This window comes from Chelonoidis abingdonii, chromosome 1 (assembly GCF_003597395.2).
Source record: "Chelonoidis abingdonii isolate Lonesome George chromosome 1, CheloAbing_2.0, whole genome shotgun sequence".
Classification (NCBI taxonomy): domain Eukaryota; kingdom Metazoa; phylum Chordata; order Testudines; family Testudinidae; genus Chelonoidis; species Chelonoidis abingdonii.
This window is the reverse complement of record NC_133769.1, coordinates 220,524,588-220,545,010: the sequence shown is the minus strand read 5'-3', so window position 1 is coordinate 220,545,010 and position 20,423 is coordinate 220,524,588. Positions and strand designations below refer to the sequence as shown.

Here is a 20,423-nt window from a genome sequence, read left to right as displayed (position 1 = left end):
CTTATCACACTTGCCTAGGGAACATGACAAACATAATTTTCTTTGCTTGTAACACTGCCTTACCTCCCAAGAGCATTTATCTATCATGTTTAATAAAGAAGAGAAAGATAGTACCTTCACACCCTCACAATACAATACTGAGAAAATTCACACAACTTTTCATGGACCTTACAGATAATCTTTATGTACTGTGACTCGAGCATTTTCATCAAGTTTTTTTGACCTCAGTTAAGATTTTTGCCTTTAAAAGACCTCAAAATACAATTACATTTTTCTAGTTTGGGGAGGATATTCCCAGTTGCATAAGCAATATATTATTATATTCTACATCACATCCTTGCTCCTTACAGTTAGCATTAGCATCTCTTTTCTTTATTCACATAGGTTGAAAAAAAACCAAGCCTCCAAGCTGGTGGGAAGAAAAATAAAATGAAAGCAGCAGCCTAAACTAAAAAACTCATTCCTTAGGACAAAGAATGTGCTCGTGGGAATGGCAAGTATTTTATTACCATTTGCACAGGCTGTTATAAACAGCAGTGCTGAGAACACTTGCATGTTGACAGAACAAGACTGCCCTCCCCCACCATTCCCAAGGACTTATACTTCAAACAAAGACCGGTGGAGATTTCCCCCCTGTTATCTCCTGGTACAGTAAACAGCACGTTTTCATGCTGCTGTGCATGACAAGACAAGGCTGTTGCCAGGGCACCTAACCTAAGGGGGTTGGGAGAGTGAATTTTAGAATACATGTTTGCTGCTGACTTTCTGATGTGTCTGAAAGTTATTACTAGGTTATGATCAGCACAAGCAACTAAAACAAATTAATATATAAATACAAGGAATAAACAACCCCCAAAGTACAATTCTTAGTCCTTAAAAGAGACATATGAAGAAAGACCTAACATCAGACAATGTTTGGACACAACAGTGCATAAAGCACACATCCCCTGATTTATTTTTCTATATTAAATTATTTCCCTGCAAGAAAATCCCAGGAGAAGGCGGAGAGGAGAGAAAGGAATGTGCAGCAGTGTCATTCCACCCACAAGCTCTGTGTGTTACCCTCTCATCCCTCTCTATCTCAGGGACTCCAGGCAATCTTCCACATGCCAGGAGCTGTGTCCTTCATAACACCCTCCTCCATACAGTTGACACCATCCCAGTGTGGAAGGTCCCCATTCCAGGGTCTCTGTGTTTCTCCCATCTCCTGCCCTCAGGTGCCCACTTTCAACCTCCCCATCTCTACTCCCCTTACTCCAATTCCCTGATTCTGTGCCTGCCCACCCATTTCCCGCTTTCTGAGCCCCTGCTTCCCTCAGCACAATTCTCCTCCTTCACCCATTCCCTTACTGGTCCCTGCTCTTCCTCCTCCCCTCCTCCACCCCCTACTCTCCACTTCTCTCCTTTCGGGTCCCTGAGAGACCCTGCTTTCCCTTCCCCTTTGGCAAATCCACTCCCGTCCCCACCACCACCTCCCAGTCCTCTCTGAGGACCTGGTTCCTCTCCCTCACCGCCATCTGGGTCCCTACTTCCATCCCCCCTCCCCACCACCATCGCCCCATCCCTAAGGTCCTTGCTGCTTTACCCTCACCCCCTCTCTTGCCCCGCCCACACACTCTGTCCTCCCATTCCCTGCTCCCTGGATCCCCAATTCCCACCCTACAAACGCTCCTCATAAAGGCTCTCTTACTTCTATTAGAGTTGAGGTTACAATCTCTCCAGGCACCAAGTTAAGGTTCTGCCTCTGATGTGAGAAGACAGCAGCAGGGGGAACCAAAAAGATTCCTATGCCTGCAGCACTGGGCAGTCTGGGGGCCCTGATCTTCCTGTGAATCAGGCTCTTTCAGTGTTTTGATTTGTATCAGATTCAGCAGAATTCTGCCCACCGATGGCTAAATAGTCCCATAAATTTTGGAATTGGTTGTATGCAGTGTTCCAAAGCTATCATTTTATATCCAAACGTGTATAGAGAGAAATGCAGCTGAGTGTTACACCTTGCTTTGGTCGGCCAAATATCCTCCTGAAACATGTTTCCCTCCATGTCACAAATATATCCATTTTACTGTATTTTCTACTGTATACCCACAGGCCTGGGTCCTTTTTACAAAAACAATTTGTTAAAATTCCTATCCCCCACCTTTTGTTCAAAATAGTTTTGTGAATATTACTGTAGTTTCCATGGGAGAAGGGAAGGGCAGGCTTCTACAGAGACCTGAATGAACGGGGAGCGGATTTACATGTTCCCTTCAGCAACCTGTGGAGCTGCTGTCGCATTATTCTGTGTTGGTCTGACAAAACCTAAAAACGCAACACAGAGCCCCCCCTACAAACCTCTGAAGGTTACCACAGGATCTATTCATATTCCTTGTCATCACTATGGCATCTTTTGGATATGGCTCATGATACAGTTTTTGCACAGAGCACAAATGACTGTTTTTCAGGAGAGGGCTGGGTTATACGAAGGAGAACAAAAGTTAAAAAATGAGGGTAAGGGGATATATAAAGACTAGAACTAAACCGATCCACATTCTCAGCTTGTGGAAAAGTGAGTCACCCCTGAAACCTGAAGTGACAATAAAAATAAAACAAAGGATTTTAAAAAAATCCACCCATCACAACAGGAAATCACTGGTTATTTTGTAATTGTATATGTTTTTTAAACACAGTAACTCAAGATTATTTACTGCCATTACTATTAATTGAAAAGCACTTGCTGTAGACTGCTACACAATTTAACTTGAGCAACATGTAAAAATGCCTGCAGACAGTAAGAAGAGAGATAAGAAAGGGCAGATGAGGTCACCCACTCATTTGTTGTTACACAAACGATGCACAGACGAGCACAGCAGAACATGCATTTCGTCTTCTCTGCTATAATCTACTCTAATCTTCTTCTTACTTCCTTTTATCATTCCTGATGCGTTTTAATCTTTTGATGTAGGAAACTGGAAATGTTTAGGTATGCATCCTTCTGTTGGCAAGAGTAAAGGATAAATATCCCACTTTCCTCCCAAAATTAGAAGTGTGTTTTAAGTTTTATCAGTTGTGAATTTGAGAAAAGAATCTGGACTGCATTGTGCATTCTTCAACATAGAGCACAGCAGCAGTCACAGAATTGCTAAAAGGAGAGCAGCGTTATCCTTTCAAACAGTGAAACAAGCCGAAAGCCTGCTCTCTGAAACAATACTAATGCTGACTCTTCACTGTTCGTTCATTTGATCGATTCTTACCTCTCTACTGGAGACCTCTGTTTTTCATTGTTATTTATACACTCTATACATGGAGTAGGGCAGGGAGTGTCAATTATTTTTTGGCAAGCTCCATATTTCTTGGTCGAGGTACAATCAAGGTCCAGATGCCAGAGACAATAAAAACAAACAACAATAATGAGTAAATAAAAAGATTTTGGGATCCATTCAAAAGTGCCTGGTGGTCCAGATTTGGCCCTTGGTCTGGCTATTGACTACCCCTGGGGTAGGGTATGTATGTCTACACTACAAGTGCTACTACAGTGGCACACCTGAAGCTACACTGCTATAGTGTTCTAGTGTAGACACTTGCTATAGTGATGGAAGGGTATTTTCCATCACTGTAGTAAATCCTCCCACCTGAAAGGCAGTAGCAGAAGAATTCTTATGTTGACCCAGCTGCCTCTACAGTTGTGGGTTAGATCAACCTAATTACATCACACAGAGTTAGAAATTTTCCACAGCCCTGAACAACGTCCTGAGATTGACCTAAATTTTAGGTATAGATCAGGCTTTAGAATAACTCTTGTTCTTCATGACAGCTGTGATCCATAGCTGATTTCTTATAACAAAAAGGCATGCGTGCTGGCAGTAGGGATGGGTAAAGTAATTCACATAAAATAAAAAACTTTCACATGACTCAATTATAACATGATTAGCTCCTATCCACACTACCCCTTTTAGCTATGTAGTAACCAGCTCAGGATAACCACACTGAAATGGATTTTCCCCCTGACATTTCTATATTTGTATTGTAGACATACCCCAAGAAGAAACCACCTATTCCAAATGGCTTGCCAAGTAAACAGATTAGCAAACTAACACAAAATTTCTTTAAGCAATCCCTGGAATTCAATCCTTTCTCCCTCATTTCTGCTCCTCTTCCTCCTCACGCGATTTTACTTATCCTCTTCTCAATGACAGAAACAAAAATAGGGTGCAATTAAATAAAAATCAAAACAATAATAGGAAAAAAAATTAGAAAACAAAAACCATGCAAATGCTTACAAACTGGAAGCAGCTCCTAACACTAGGTTCAATGTTACTGCCACCAAACGATGCAACTTCGCCCAGCTGTCGTGGGATCTGGATGGAGTCATGCAGGAGAAGGCCCAGTCGGCGCTGGTCACAGAATCCAGTAGAACTTGCTACCTGCTTGAATAGGTCTAGAGGGACAAAAATGAAGCAAAAAGAGTTTTAGGGATAGAACATTTCAATCGGGACTACAGAAGTATTACAGAAACACAATTATTTTCAGAGGCTCCAAAGTGTGGTGCCATTATGAGAGTGACTATATTTCAATGGATCTCCATTTGGCTATCTTCTCTGTTTATTAACCAGTTAAATAAGTAGCCTGGTGCTAATGTCTGATTAGATCATGGGCTTGTATCTGTCAAGGAGGACCATTCTAAAATCACAATCTGACAGCATTTATATAATACTCAGAACCAACACAAGCTATAACTCCATAACACAGTTACTTAGACTGCAACCACAACACATGTATACAGGGTCTCTGATCCACAAAATCTTTTAAATATTAATGTACATATAGTCTGAACAGCTTTAAACATACAGCCCAGAGGACCTGATTCTGTTTCCCATCATGAGCTGCTTTGAAAAACAAAAAAGTTCCCTAACTTTGATATTTCATAATATAATGAACTCAAGATGATTTTCTAAATATTTCTATGTTTTAGTTTTTGAAGTGAAAGCCCTGTTTTATTATAGAAACACTTTAAAAAAGGAATCCTTACCGGACTGAATCATCATCCTACCATAAGCACAATTTAATTTGCTGGGAATTAGTTATACTACAAATACTCTGAGGAGGTTTTAAAGTTTGTAATAACAAGAAAAATCAAAATTAGGATCAACTGAAATATTTATTTGGTACTACTCCAGTTGATAATTCATGACCTGAATAAATTCTGCTTATTTTTCAAAGAGTAAAAAATGTCACTAGTGCAGTAATAATATGCTTTTATGGCTGCGGCCTCCTTAATATTTCATCCCACACTGGGGATGAAATTACACAGGAATGTCAATATCATTGATAAGTTTCCTAGCATAGCTTTGACAAATGATTTTTTCTTTTTGGTTCTTTTTAATTAGAAGAGTATAAGAATATAATTCTTCTCATATCTGGCCTCAGAAAATATTATTTCAAGGCAAATCCTGCCATCACCTCCCTGGCCCTGGAGACTTTCCCTGGCAGCACAACCAATACTGTTCTGCTGCACAAGTGGTTGGCAAACTCCCTTTGCAGAACTCAACTCTACAGGGACTTTCAGAGCATATCAGTGAGCAGGAACGAGAAAAGTCAAAAGATCAGCTGCTATGATGCTCCTGTCCTCTCCACTCCCACAACAAGGAGAGCCATTAGGACAGTAGGAGCCTCTGCAGCATCAGGTAGTAGAAATGGAGCAATGGTGGAACAAGTCCACAGCCCCAGGGAGAAGATTCCTTTTTTCTCACCTCCAACTGCACATCCTTTCATTTCCCTCTTATTAAAGCATCTACAATGCTTAAAGGAAGATTACACATTACAATCAATCAGATGCATCCTTTTTTGGAGAGAGAGTATTCAGCATTCGCAGGGAAATAAATTAATCTTAATAGATATTTCCTATCTCTAACTTTTATAATCCTAACAGTGTACTACTTTTCTGGGAAACAACTAAAAATCAAAGTTTTGATATTTTGTTTTAAATGTTTTAATTTGACCCAATTTTAGAAAATATTTTAAATGTTGCAGTGAAGGGGGAGGTTCGTTCAATATATTTCCATATTCCTGTGTTTAAAAAAAATGTAAACATTTTCAAAATCTTGATTTTCAAAAAGATGCTGGATTAAGAATACATCTTGAGTCAAATCCTAAAGCTCTTGCTCAAGCTCCAACCCTGAAAACTCCTACATATGAATATTACCATTGAACTCATCGGGGTACCCATGTGCATAAAGTTACTCACATGAGTCAAGTGTCCGGGCCTCACTTTATACTCATTCATTATTCATGTAAAACTTGTATTGGCTTCAAACTGATTTTTTACAGATAAGGATTTTGGGATTTGGTCCAGTGAAAACATGCAGAACTTTGATTTCTAAATTACACACACTCTCTCTCTCTTTCACTCACACGTCAAATGAAAAAAAAAATTTGCAAAAAAGGTTTTCATGAATATGCACATCTTTATTGTTCACCCAGGGATAGTAACTGTGGCTGCATATAATTTTTTCAAGTATGATTCCGTTGCCATTGTAGACACCAGACTTAAGATACTGTGCTTTATTCAACATGCTATAACACAAATTGCTCTAAATATAACTTTTCCTGAAACATTTGTTTTTGTACTTTGTCATTTAGATCCTGTCTACATGGGTCAGGGAAAAAAGTTTTAATTCCTTTCTATGTCAAATCATATTAAACTCTACTTCTTTCTAATACGTTGTCATTTATTTTTTTCTGGCCAGTGTAGAAAAAAGTTTAGTCTATTATGGGAAGTAGGGGGAAATCTACACTGGACAAGTCACTTAAAAATACAGTGTAGAGAACTATCCTTCACTGAAGGATCAGAAGACCTAACAGGACTTTTCTGTCCCAAATTTTTGTGTTTCCATGATATACAGGAAAAAATAAAATAAATTAAAATGGAATAAAATATAAATTGAGACACCTGACTTACATCGGTACTTATCTTCCAAATGTGCTTTACACAGGGAAACTACACCAGTTTTAAAAGACAAGACACGGATCCTTCCTGTTCGACCCCTGTTGATGATGATAAGAAAAACAAGCACTGATTGATAATACAATTCACATATTTGAGGTCTTATTTAGGAGAGTAATGCAACTTTTAAAATTAAACACAATCTTAGCCACCAATCTTAACCATCAATCATTGCTGGAGGTTTTTAAGAATAGGTTGGACAAATACATGTCAGGGATGCTCTATGTTTACTTAGTCCTGCCTCAGCACAGGGGGCTAGACTAGATGACTTCTTAAGGTCCGTTATAGCACTAAATTTCTATGATTCTGTACTATTTCATGAAACTTAATTCTTGTGTAACTTATACATGATCTGTTGAATACACTGGTTAAACGGTGTTCATCAACAGCTCCAAGATAAGTAACTGGTTGCTGTTCCATAGTTAATGCTATGTTTTGCACTTAAATCAGGGATTCAACCACTCTGACATGAATGCAATGGCAGTGTATCTCCCCACAATTACAACACTTACTGAGTCTCAACATTCACATGTACATAACCTTTAATTAGTTTGAGAGTTCATATTAATTTAAAATATTGTAAAATATTTAACACCCTGGGCCAGTCTATTTTTCTAGTCCAAATGATCTTAATAACCAAATTATGCATTCTTCCGATTTCCCATATAGACTGAAAGTCACCACATTTGAAGACATTTGGTTATTTTTCGCTTTTATTATTTATAACTGAAAGTGCTTCAGCAAGGGCTGACAAATAAATGTTCTTATACAGAAAATACCACGAAGAATTGCTCTCTTTTAAAATGGCTGCCATTTCCTTTTGTGATCAATGGAAGTGAAGCTAAAAGAGCTTTTACTGAACACTCCATCTTTTAATAAAGCTATCACCGTCTACAGTTTAAAACGGAAGTGAAGCCAAGATGTCTTCAGGGAAGATGGTGGTCCCAGACAGGATAGGGAGCCCCAGTCTTCCTTAAGGGCAGCCTGACTTCATTCCTACTGGGAACACTGGGAGGTGGTGAACATTTTGAAACATGTCTTCACTTAGTGTCAGCGCTAGCCTCAACTCATTAGTGACACCAAAGATGTAATATTCAAACACTTTCCACTCACTTTAAAGACTGGGCCCCACCCCAATCCATATGTGGTCTCTAGTCATCCTCCTTTCCCCTATCCACTTGTGCTCTGCAGCCTCTCTATATCTACAACATCCTCTGTGACTGTGTGCCACGCAACATCACTGCTTGAAATCCTACTTCAGAACTCAATTTTATTTCAATTTACTTTCAACGGGAGACTTTCACACTAAATAATATTCCAGACAATATCCCAATTTTGATATATTTAAACAAAACAACCTTGCTCCCCCAAACAAATTATCAGAATGTGTACAATACAATAAGCATATGTCTAGCAACTCCTTGAGGCAGAGATCTATCAATAATTTTCGGTCTGTAAGTGTCACTTTCACTATTGTCACTGAAAATAAGAACAATATTAATGCATGCAATTATAAAAGGCACCCCACGCTGTGCTGCACAGTATATGAACAGTTCAGCCAATAAATACGTTTCCTCTGTAATACTGTCAAGATCAGCAGAAGAGCCATTTACATGCATTGCCCCAATTCTGCTATCATACAAGTGTAATGCCTTAGTAAAAAAAAAACCCAAAAAACTCCTCTGAAATGAAGAGAGACACTACAGATTTACAGTGGTATAACAGATCAGAACTTGGATACCTCACCACATCCCATTTTAATTTTTAAAATTACTATTTTCCTGTTCATAAATCAGCATCTGTTATTCACTTATGTCAGTTCAACATTCTGTTCTTATTCTTTTCTTCTTTGCACTTCCTCCCCTTCCTCAAATCCTTTCCAAATTCATTATCCTTTGTGCCCTCAGAAACCCATGGGGAATACCAGCCTAATGCAAATTATACAGGAGAGGCATGTAGCATGATGATTTTCCTGTAAGGTATATTAAATACGAACTTACACGAAGCATGAGTTGGTTCAGTTAGCTACACCCTCCTCCCTGCCTCCCAAATCAAACAGATAATTTAGCATGTAACTACAAATGAGTATGAATATCTGATCAATTAAAACAAATGTGAAACATATTGAATATTTGGCTGCATGCCAAATTGGACCAGTCACTGATAGTGTGTTCCAGTTATCAATACCTTTACAAATAACAGTTGGGAAGCATAATAAATGCAAAATATTAGTTTTTTTGTTTTATTTTGTTTTTAAATGCCACAGAATCTCTAATAGAAGAATGAAGTCAAGAAAATCATTGAGAGCTTTGTCTATTTATCCTATCAGTACATACATCTGACCCCTGGCTCTTCTTTCTGTGCTCATCCAGGATAACACAAACACAAAACTTCAGTAAAAGGCCATGCACTTGCCTCATCCCTGGGTCCCTCCAATGTTCCCTCCAGTTCTGTAACATCCATTTCCTCACTATTCCTTCCCTCAATGGCGCAAACTGTAATTTACAGTGTAGTAGGTTTCAATGAAATAAATAAACATGACGAGACTGTATTTAGCAAGACAGAGTCTTGAGGAGAAGCAAGCACGAGGATTTGACGTGGGGGCGGGGGGGAGAGGTAGATAGGCTGGAGGCTAGGGATAGAGTCCAGAGTGACCTAGACAAATTGGAGGATTGGGCCAAAAAAATCTGATGAGGTTCAACAAGGACAAGTGCAGAGTCCTGCACTTAGGACGGAAGAATCCCATTCACTGCTACAGGCTGGGGACCGACTGGCTAAGTGGCAGTTCTGCAGAAAAGGACCTGGAGATTATAGTGGACGAGAAGCTGCAAACAAGTAAACAGTGTGCCCTTGTTGACAAGAAAGCTAATGGCATACTGGACTGCACTAGTAGGAGCGCTAGCAGTAGATTGAGGGAAGTGATTATTCCCCTCTGTTTGGCACGTGAGAGGCCACATCTGGAGTATTAAGTCCAGTTTTGGGCCCCCAACTACAGAAAGGATGTGGACAAATTGGAGAGAATCCAGTGGCGGGCAACGAAAATGATTAGGGGGTTGGGACACATGATTTACGAGGAGAGGCTGAGAGAACTGGGCTTATTTATCTGAAGAAGAATAGAGTGAGAGAGGATTTGCTAGTACCCTTCAACTACCTGAAAGAGGGTTCCAAAGAGGATGGAGCTAGGCTGTTCTCTGTGGTGACAGATGACAGAATAAGGAGCAAAGGTCTCAAGTTGTAGTGGGGGAGGTGTAGGTTGGATATTAGGAAAAACTTTTTCACTAGAAGGGCGGTGAAGCACTGAAATGGGTTACCTAGGGAGACAGCGGAATCTCCATCCTTAGAAGTTTTTAAGGTCAGGCTTGACAAAGCCCTGACTGGGATGATTTAGTTGGGGTTAGTCCTGCTCTGAGCAGGGGGTTGGACTTGATGACCTCCTGAGGTCCCTTCCAACTCTAATCTTCTATGATTTTATGACTTTATTGCCCCAGCCTAAATACCTAACATTTTTTGATTGTGAAGAATTGTAATTTGTATTCAGATTTTATTCATATTTGGGTCTAAATACAAACCGGATCAGATATTTGTTTTCTGAAAACTAAAGTAGATTTTTTTTAAAAATAATCTAAATATTAAATATAGGCCTGTTCTCTATTGCCTGTGAACAAAGCAAAAAATCTAGTGTCATCACAATACATAATATAACATGGCAGAATGACTATCCACATTAACTCTATAGCTGTTGTGGATTATGTCAGAATAGAAAGTCCTCCATTTATACAATCACCTGGTTGGGAGACATCTGCAATTTCTGATTCAGAAATCAATAAGGTATAATTGCATTGATTAAAACTTGATGAAAGAAACACTCTTGGGGCATGGAAGTATTCCTATGCTATGGATATTTATTTTAACTTAATGCAAAATGTTGATGAAATTAAAAGCACACTCTCTCATCTACACAGGTTTATTTTGCCACATGACATGTGAGTGTGCGTCTGACTTTAAGGATACCTAATAGATACTTCTAGTCTTAAGTAAGCAAGTCAGGGGTTGGACTGCCAAATTTTCTCACAGAATTTGCAGAGCTGTTTATTATTATAAAATCCAGCAATAATCCAAAACTAGGCTGCTTTATTTAATTATTGGGTAATTTAGGAGTTGTCCGAGATCTAGGAGGCAGCTGATTAAAACAGCAGATTGAATGGATTTTCTGTAAAACTAGCTAAGTAAATCTACCCTATCTTCATGAATGTAAATTCATTAGTGTGAACTCAGCATATCTAAATTCCACTTCGAAGTGGTCTTTGTTTGCTAAAACTGAATTTTAGGAGCGACATTACTAACCCACAAAAATTCACTCAGATCTGTTGACTATTAGAAGTCACAAGCATATTGCGCCACAGGTGGCCCCCCTTCCAGCATCTATCAAAAATTACATACTAAAAGCTATAGAAAATGGGTCACCGTGAATAGGCTTAACTGTTGGAAGCATAGAGAAGCATGAGCACACATATAATGAAAATTATGCTGTTGCTTTTTGATGATACTCTTAACTGGTAAAGATAAAGGTGTATTAACAAGGAAATTCAAAAGTGCCTTGCAGAGTCATAACTTAATGATGGGATGGAGTTGTGAAAAATGAACATTACAAACACGGACCATTTTAAAGTAGAATGTTCTATTTTCCAGCTCTATCACTTCTTAGCTTAATAAAACAATTTAGGACTCCAACCCTAACTCAGGGTTGTATTGATTGAGCTAAGTGCAACCAGTAAGCCATTATTTTTATTAAACGTGCACCATGAACACCGCCTTTCATCTCCGAGCCACTCATTTTGTAACCAGGAAGACAGCTCATTATCCCCAACGGTCATTAAAGCCTTTAGTACAGTATACTCAGACTACTTGCACATACGTGTCATAGACATTCAACAGCCAGTTGAGGCACATGTCCACACAGAGCGAGACGTTGACCAGATTATTGTGCTCTTGTTCCAGTCGATCATAAATGGTGGTCAAACAGTTAATGATCTGAAGGATATCCATTGACTGGTCATTCTGTTTGAGGTTGTGCTGGTCCAAGGCATCACATGCGGCAGACAGACTCAGTAGATCCACTGTTTAAAATAAGATAATAATAAACTACAACAAAAAAACACTCAGTCATTTCAAGTATTAACCGCCCCCCCGACAACAATTAATTTTGATTACAATTTTCTTAAGCTTTCATCCCTTCCCCAACCCCTTGTCTGAAAATAACCGTTTATGCCCCAATCCTGAGACTCTTAGACATGCATTAGGCCAGTGGTTCTCAACATATTTACCATTGTGGGCTGCATATGCACCTCTCTATGTGGCCCCATCCACATTATATTATATACACACACACTATCTGTATGGCCCTGCGGATGTCCCATGGGCCACAGCTGTGTGCTGACTGGTCCGCAGGTTGAGAACCACTGCATTAAGGCTTTGCAGGACGAGGCCTTAGACAAGGCGTAGGCAACCTATGGCATGCGTGCTGAAGTCGCAACGAACTGATTTTCAGCAGCACTCACACTGCCCGGGTCCTGGCCACCAGACTGTGGGGCTCTGCATTTTAATTTAATTTTAAATGAAGCTTCTTAAACATTTTAAAAATCTTATTTCCTTTCATACAACAATAGTTTAGTTATATATTATAGACTTATAGAAAGAGACCTTCTAAAAACGTTAAAATGTATTACTGGCATGCAAAACATTAAATTAGAGTGAATAAATGATGACTCAGCACACCACTTCTGAAACATTGCTGACCCCGCCTTACTGTACATTGTATAAGTCAGACAATAGTTTTATATTGTCCGTAAAAGATCTACCATACTATTGGATGCTATATAAATAAAATGTCTTCAAAGCATATTAAACATGAAATCATGTAATTTAATTTTTATATTCCTGTTGACAGTATTTGATTAAAAACATATTGAACATGATGTAATTTTAGAACATGCCAACTTTAATGAGGTTTTCCAACTATTTCCATCACAGCATTACTTTTGGCAAATAAAATACCACTTACTAAAGATGATGGGAGAAATTTCAGGGGGCCATATTCCATCGGAATATGTGGTTCTATCAAACTGACATTTTGTGTCAATTTTTCTTTGTATTCTATATAACAATGTAATACAAAATACGTCAAAACCAAAATAAAACAATTTTTCAAAAAGAAGTGTTTCAATCAATCTGAAACAATTTTTTCCCCAGAATTTTTCTTTTTGGGAAGTTTTGAAAAAATTGTGTTTTGTTCCGATACAAAATAAAGTGAAAATTCAAAATCCTTCAATAAATGGAACTTCTGTTCTTTACACAGTTCTACTTATTACCCTTAATCTCTAAATGCACCTCTCACTAAGATAAAAAGCAGTTCAGTATCAATTGACTGAGGGAAGTATTTTGCTTCTAAGCTTTGAAGGATAACAATTGAGTGTTATGAGAGATGATTTTTAAAATGAAATGGGGATGATACAAGAAAGCGAGATATTGAGGACTATCTATATTTGCACTCACTGCCATAATGTCTCAGCACCTCACAAATATTAATGAATTTATCCCCACACCACCTCCATGAAATGTGGAAGTATTGTTTTGCCTACTTCACAGATAAGGAAGCAAACCAGACAGACAGAAGGCCAAATTCTGCCCTCTTACTCACATTGAGTTGATTTCAACGGGATAATCACAGAGTATGGTATAACTCAGGGGTCAGCAACCTTTCAGAAGTGGTGTGCCAAGCCTTCATTTATTCACTCTAATTTAAGGTTTTGCGTGCCAGTAATACATGTCAATGTTTTTAGAAGGTCTCTTTCTATTATAAATAACTAAACTATTGTTGTATGTAAAGTAAATAAGGTTTTTAAAATGTTTAAGAAGCTTCATTTAAAATTAAATTAAAATGCAGAGCCCCCCAGACTGGTGGCCAGGACCCAGTCAGTGTGAGTGCCACTGAAAATCAGCTCACCTGTTGCCTTTGGTACACATGCCATAGGTTGCCTACCCCGGTATAACTCAATGTGATTAAAGGTGGAAGAATCTGGTCCTAAGTGAAGGTAATATAGGAATTAGGTGACAGAACTGGGAACTGAACCAAGATCTCCCAAGTTCCAGGTAAGTGCCCTAACCACAAAACCATGTTTCCTCTCTTTAAAATAAAGATTGCACACTGTGTAGTTTTTCTGTAGGCTGAGCTCATTGCACACATTCTGGTTTTCCAGTTTTCACAAAATATCAAATGGGTCCTGCTCACTGATGCCTAGAATATTCCCTGAAGTTTTGGAATTTTTTGGATGCAGTGTTCAAAAGCCATTGTGTTACATCTTAACAGACAAATAGAAAATTTCCATCAAGTTGAGTGTAAGGTTCGGCCAATTATTTTAGATAAACTGGCACAGTTTGTGCATTGACCAGCCTCTAGGATGTTTGTATCCCGGGTATGGTAAACAATACTTTGGATTTTAAAGAGAAAGACAGAAGTGGGAGTTTGTGCTTAAGAGCAACTCACATTTTCCATCAAAGACATGGGCAAGGGGGACCCATCCTATAAAATGGCACTCGTAATAATCTGAAGCTCGGGAAAATCTAAGGCCAATGCACGGAGGCAAGTTTCAGGGAGAAAGTTGACAACTAGTAAGTAAAAGATACTCAGTAGTAATCACATACCGAAATTGAAGGAAACTAAATATGGCTGGTAATTAAAATCATACAGGGATCTCACAGAATGCAAGGTCACCCTAGAAGTAAACATGATGTTCTCTGCTGATATGCAAGTGATCCTTTAATTTAGTTAGTATATACAGAGCAAAAGAAGATAATTGGTAACGAAACTGCCGCATATTTTTCTTTTGTTGAATCTCCAGGAGCAGTTTGTAAAGCAAAGTGAATTTTATTGACATCATAATGTTCAGATGTGGATTGCACTTAAAGAGGATATATTTTTAAAGCAATTCTGTACACAAGAAAATTAACATGCTTTGATGTACATTTAAAAGCAATAGTGAAATGGTTATATCTAGCATGTACGTAATATGCTGTAATGCTGGGAGGCTGGTGCCACATCTGAGAACATTTCAGGATAATACCATGTGCAAACATTTCTCAGCACATGAATTTATTTGTGCAGTATCACTATTTTTTCTGCATTTCTCTTTTTAGCCTTAATACACCTTTACATCCATATTTATACATATACATACATATATATATATATATATATATATACACATATATATATATACACATATATATATATACACACACACACACACACACACTATACTATACTAAACTCATTCTTACACTTAGTTTTCCAAAATCTTGTAAAGGCACAAAACATAAACAGTATAAGTATAGTTGATTATTTAAAAGCATTTTTATTTTTGACATTTAGAAACAAGACATATCTCCAGCTCTCAAGGCCTTCTATGAGGTAAATATAATCTGACTAGGAAATAAAAACAAACCTCAAAAGACAAAAATGTCTTGTATTCTACAGATTTGGTGGATTTACAGAAAATGAAAACAATCCAAGACTTCTCTCCTTCCCCGCCAAGTTTCAAAGATGAAGGAAAAAGGAAGGAGATGAAAGCAATTACTTCAATTGGAAATTTGAACTCTCTTGTTTATGTCTTGATGCCTTGAGGTCCAAAATAGTGTTCAATTGCTATTAATGCCAAATTAAAAGAAACAGTAAGAAACTCAATAATAACTTTGCTGCATAATTAAATTGGGTTCACAAATGCTGGTGAAATCATATGATAAGAATATTTAATGATGGTGTCTTTGTTCTTTGCAGGAATATTGCTTCTCAAATAGTGAGTACAAACATAGTTATCCAGACTCCTCAAACAACTCTCTGTGGATACAAGCATGAAGAATGTGCTTAGGTATTTAGTGGAGGTGCCACTGCATGTTTGTTAAAACATCTGCATCTCAGAAAATTTTCACTTGCCCTCAAGTTAACACTTATACAAAGACAAACTGTACCATAAACTTGTTAAGACAGTATGAGAAAGAAGAAATTGTGTGCCAGTATAAACATAATCATATAGCAGAGCAGTTCTTAAATGTTTATCAAAGAAACAGCTGTCCTGCAATAGCGAGTCTAACAAATTGAGAATTTTTAAAAAATGTGGAAGCAGCAGCACAATATGAGATTAATCCAGCATTGGGTTTTCTTTATTATTTTGAATGACAGAAGATAAACACAAGAAAAAGCTTTTATAAACACTGGGAATGAAATCTCGATCCAACTGAAATCAGTAGGAGTTATGCTATTGACATCAATGGACCTAGGTTCTCACCCAGATAGTTAACATTTCTAAAGTCTAAGAATCTATTTCTGATTGCACTTAACAGAGTTACACAGATGTGGAATTAGGTAAACAAGATGCAAATCTGGCCCAAAGTATTTTATGTTCCATATGTTCAGGCACAAAAGTGTCTGTTACACTTATATATTCAAGTTGCCTCCTGAGAACCATGTAATTCATAAACAGTTTCTTGATGTGAATTTCCCATGGGAAATCAACACTTTATTCTGACCCTGTACCATTCTATTTATTCTACAGACCTTTCTAGACTCCCGTTTGTAATGGAAAAGTCCAATAACGTTTAGTTTTTATCCCCCTCTTGAATCTCTCTATAAAATGTAGTACTGATGCAAAACATAAACCTTAAAAAGTCTATACTATACAAAGATTAAATAAGTCTGTATAGTTCCAAGTAAGAAGCACAGCAGATTCACGGCTGGACACAACTTACTGGAACATATTTGTATTTGGTGTTTACATCTTCAGAAGTAGTCTGGCAACTACAAATAGTATATTTTTACTTATTTTAAAAAAAGAAAGAAAAAGATGGGAATAGTATATTGTTGTCTTGCACATTTTCAGGGGATGAAATGGGGGAGAGGAATTACTTTAAGAATGGATACTTATATTTGTAAGAATTTCATAACTAATCCTTTATCACTATATTCATATTGGCAAAACATTCCAAATTATACGAGTTTAGAAACATTGTGTGGGCTTGTAGGGATTTGGCAATTCTTCTCCCATCTTTCATCATGCTGCCAGAATTTTCAGTTACTGTTGAATGTGTTCATTAATGCAGGACTTTCAAGGATTAACTCTGTGCATTAGTGAAACCCCTCACTTTAACTCACCCCCTCCCCCTCAGCCTCATAGTGAATATGCTTAATGATACTGAGGTCTGACACAGTTCCAAAGAGCATGTGAACACAGATCCCAGGCTGAAACAGAAGAGAGGGTAGAAACCGGTCTGCAACTATCCCAGAAATTAATCTCTGTCTGCAAGTAAAAGTGAATGAATAAAGTTAAAATATTACACGACAGTTTCACATGGCAATTAAAATTGTATACTTTGTGTTTGATTGATCTAATAAGGAAACTATGACTACATTATTTAATCCATAATAAAAGTAGGTAACTAGCCAATGTGAATACACAGACAAGCATGACACAGAGTATGTGTACACTGCAATCAGAGGTGTGACTGCAGCCCCTGTAGGCATACCCACGTTAGCTTTAATTTAGCTAGCATGGCTAAAACTAGCAATGAAGATGTTGTGGTGCAGGTTTCAATGTGGGTTGTACAAGCCTACCCAGGACCCTGGGTTCATACTCAAGATTAATACCAGTATAGAATGATCTAGACATTAATGGAGCTGTAAAGCAGTAGTGAGACGTTCTCAGGCACTATGGTAATGAGGGTGGCAAAAATACCTAAATAAACAGGCTAAGATAGGACACATTTAAAAATTGTTAACTTAGGGTCGGATTTATACTTTTGTCTTAACTTTGTTTGAGGTAGGTTTGAGTGGTACAAAACGCTGGAACATAGTGGCGATGATTCTGGTCCAAAGTGTTCATGCAATGGACAGATTTTTGTTAATAATGAGATATTTCTTTTCCTAAAAGTTGCCAAACAGGTTTGTCCTTGTGGCAGAAGAGACTAGAAGAAAGTCTATAAAGCACAGGCATATACTTACAGCAGAGGGCTTTCTGCAGTCTTCGAAGTTTCATGGCAGTTCTGTAAGCCGAGAATCTGACATTGTTCAGGTCAGCTACAAGGGGAAAGTTAAAGAAAAAATCACTGATTCACCAGAAAAGCATATGGATTCAAAGACCAGCTAACATATCAGGTTATAAATTTAAATCAAGAAAATATCCGCTGGTTTATGTGTGAAAATTACAGGTGTGTGTGTGGGGGGTGGGAATCTGTTAAAAATTAGTTTTCTAATGCAATAATCAATATGATCAATAATTATCAATACTCATTTAGAAAACAAGTAAAACAGTCATTTAACAGAGTACTGTCTTGCTCTAGATGCAATATTTTGAATTCCATGGCCCCTAAAACATCATCATAATCAAAAACGGCATTTCATGTTATTGTAAAGATACCATATCTTCTTAGGTTGTGACCAATTTAAGAGAGTTAAGAATCTTTAACTCCTCCCTCTCTGCTTAATATATGCCCTGTTAGGGCAGCTGAAAGAGATTCCTGCACAGATAAAACTGATAGGCTACTGCTAGGCTCTGCACAGGGGACCTAAGCAACAGGATACAATCCAGTTTTGTAACATACTGAAGTTAGTCAGTTTCACTTAGTGCTGTGTTTAATAAAGTGTAGGCCATGCTCCAAGATCCAAAAGATTCTGTACAAGTCTACTCCTCCTTAGATTTATCCAGAGAGGTAGCTTTTCAGGTGCTCTTTTGAAGTTGTAATGAGCTGACTGGCTCCTACTATTCAGAGGCAGACAGGAATGAGAGTGGCCAAGAAACATATTGTTTAACAAGGCTGTAACAATGCTGTTATTCCAGCTCTATCATTTAAAGATACAGCCTCATGGTTGACAAAACCAAAAATATTTGTCATTTCCTACTAAACCTGAACAAAGTTGAAAAACTATTTCTAAAATTAGGACAACACAGATAAAATCTCTGCTTCTCAGCTGGGCTACAGACCAAATCAGTTACAATCATTAGTTAAACCTCTCAGCTACTTGTGATATTGGCAAGGGCTATACAAGGATGATTCAACAGTGACATACAGCTATCTTTGGGGGGAAGCACAACAGTTATTTAACAGCACAAGGAAGTTTGGGACAGGAAGTGAATAATACCATGTAAAACCAAAGGGGCAATATTAGGCAGACAGAATACAATCACCAAATTGGAAGAAACCTGTGTTAATACCCTAACTCTTAGGAAAATTGCCATGGAATTATTAATGATCAGATAGCAGTCTTTTGATTCATTTCCTACATAACTACCACCAGTGGCAGTGCAACAGACCATTGCGAAATGGAAACAGCAATATAGACTGAAGGATAGAAACCCTTTCTATCTAATCCTGGCTCTGATCCGATTTGCTGCGTGGTCTTGGGTAAATCACTTAATTTCTCAAATCCACCATTTTAATTACAGAAGTTTGAGATCTCGACAGAGTCGTAACAAGGGAAAGGTGAGTGAGGCACTTGCCTCAGGCGCACAAAGCCTAGGGGCACAGAAAGCAGAGGAGGGGGGGGAGAAAAGAAGAAAAAAAAAGCCGTGATCGATGTCACTTCGGCAGCAGCTCTACCGTGGCCACTTCATTCATTCTTCAGCAGCAATTCGGCAGCAGGCCCTTCCCTCCGAGAGGCACCGAGGGACCCACCATCGAATTGCCGCAGAAGAGCCGGCCCTGGGGGCGGGCGCAATTTTATAGTCTTGCCTCAAGACCTAGTTACGGCTCTGAATCTGGATGCAAATATGTGCACACTATGTGACTGTGATGGCGAGCAAAGGTATTTAACAGGTTAACTGCAGCTGCAATCCTGGTAAATCTATCAGCTAACCTAAGTGTGCTACAGCACTCACATTCTTTGTGCAGGCAAAAGGGGCCTACCCTTTTTCAAGATGATGCCCTCAATCTCAATTTCCCCACAGAGACATCATGAGGCCTAATAAGTTAATGTTGGTAAAGTGCTTTGAAGGTGCAAACTGATACATACGTGCAAAGAGTTACTCCCAAAGTGGAATCTCAGGCCTTGGCTACACTTGCAAGTTGCAGCACTGGTGAGGGGGTTACAGCGCTGCAACTTACTCGGTGTCCACACTTACAAAGCTCAGCCAGCGCTGCAACTCCCTGGCTGCAGCGCTGGCTGTACTCCTGGTCTGCTACGGGTGTAGCGAATCCAGCGCTGGTGATGCAGCGCTGCTCATCAGGTGTGGACACTCACCAGCGCTGTTATTGGCCTCCAGGGTATTAAGAGGTATCCCAGAATTCCTGTCTACAACAAACCGGAAGGTACTCCCCGGAGCTACCAAACACAGCTGCTCTTTGCTCCAGCGAGCGAGCCGAGCCGAGGCTTTGGAATGTTCACAGCTGTTTGCTTGAG

General features: G+C 38.6%; 1 protein-coding gene across 14 annotated transcripts in view; it reads right to left on the bottom strand.

Annotated features, from left to right (window-relative positions):
• Window positions 1–20,423, bottom strand: part of LOC116825693 (dystrophin) — a 1,328,444-nt gene that overhangs the window by 50,788 nt on the left and 1,257,233 nt on the right. For 13 of the 14 annotated variants that reach the window (XM_075059803.1, XM_075059815.1, XM_075059808.1 and 10 more), the window contains 4 exons: window positions 18,030–18,104; window positions 11,895–12,096; window positions 6,935–7,020; window positions 4,257–4,414 (listed from right to left, as the gene is read on the bottom strand). In XM_075059803.1, the coding sequence (XP_074915904.1) occupies window positions 4,257–4,414; window positions 6,935–7,020; window positions 11,895–12,096; window positions 18,030–18,104 (521 nt within the window). Of the gene's footprint in view, window positions 1–4,256; window positions 4,415–6,934; window positions 7,021–11,894; window positions 12,097–16,820; window positions 17,329–18,029; window positions 18,105–20,423 lie in introns of those variants that run through there. The other variant, XM_075059829.1, reaches the window with a different exon arrangement.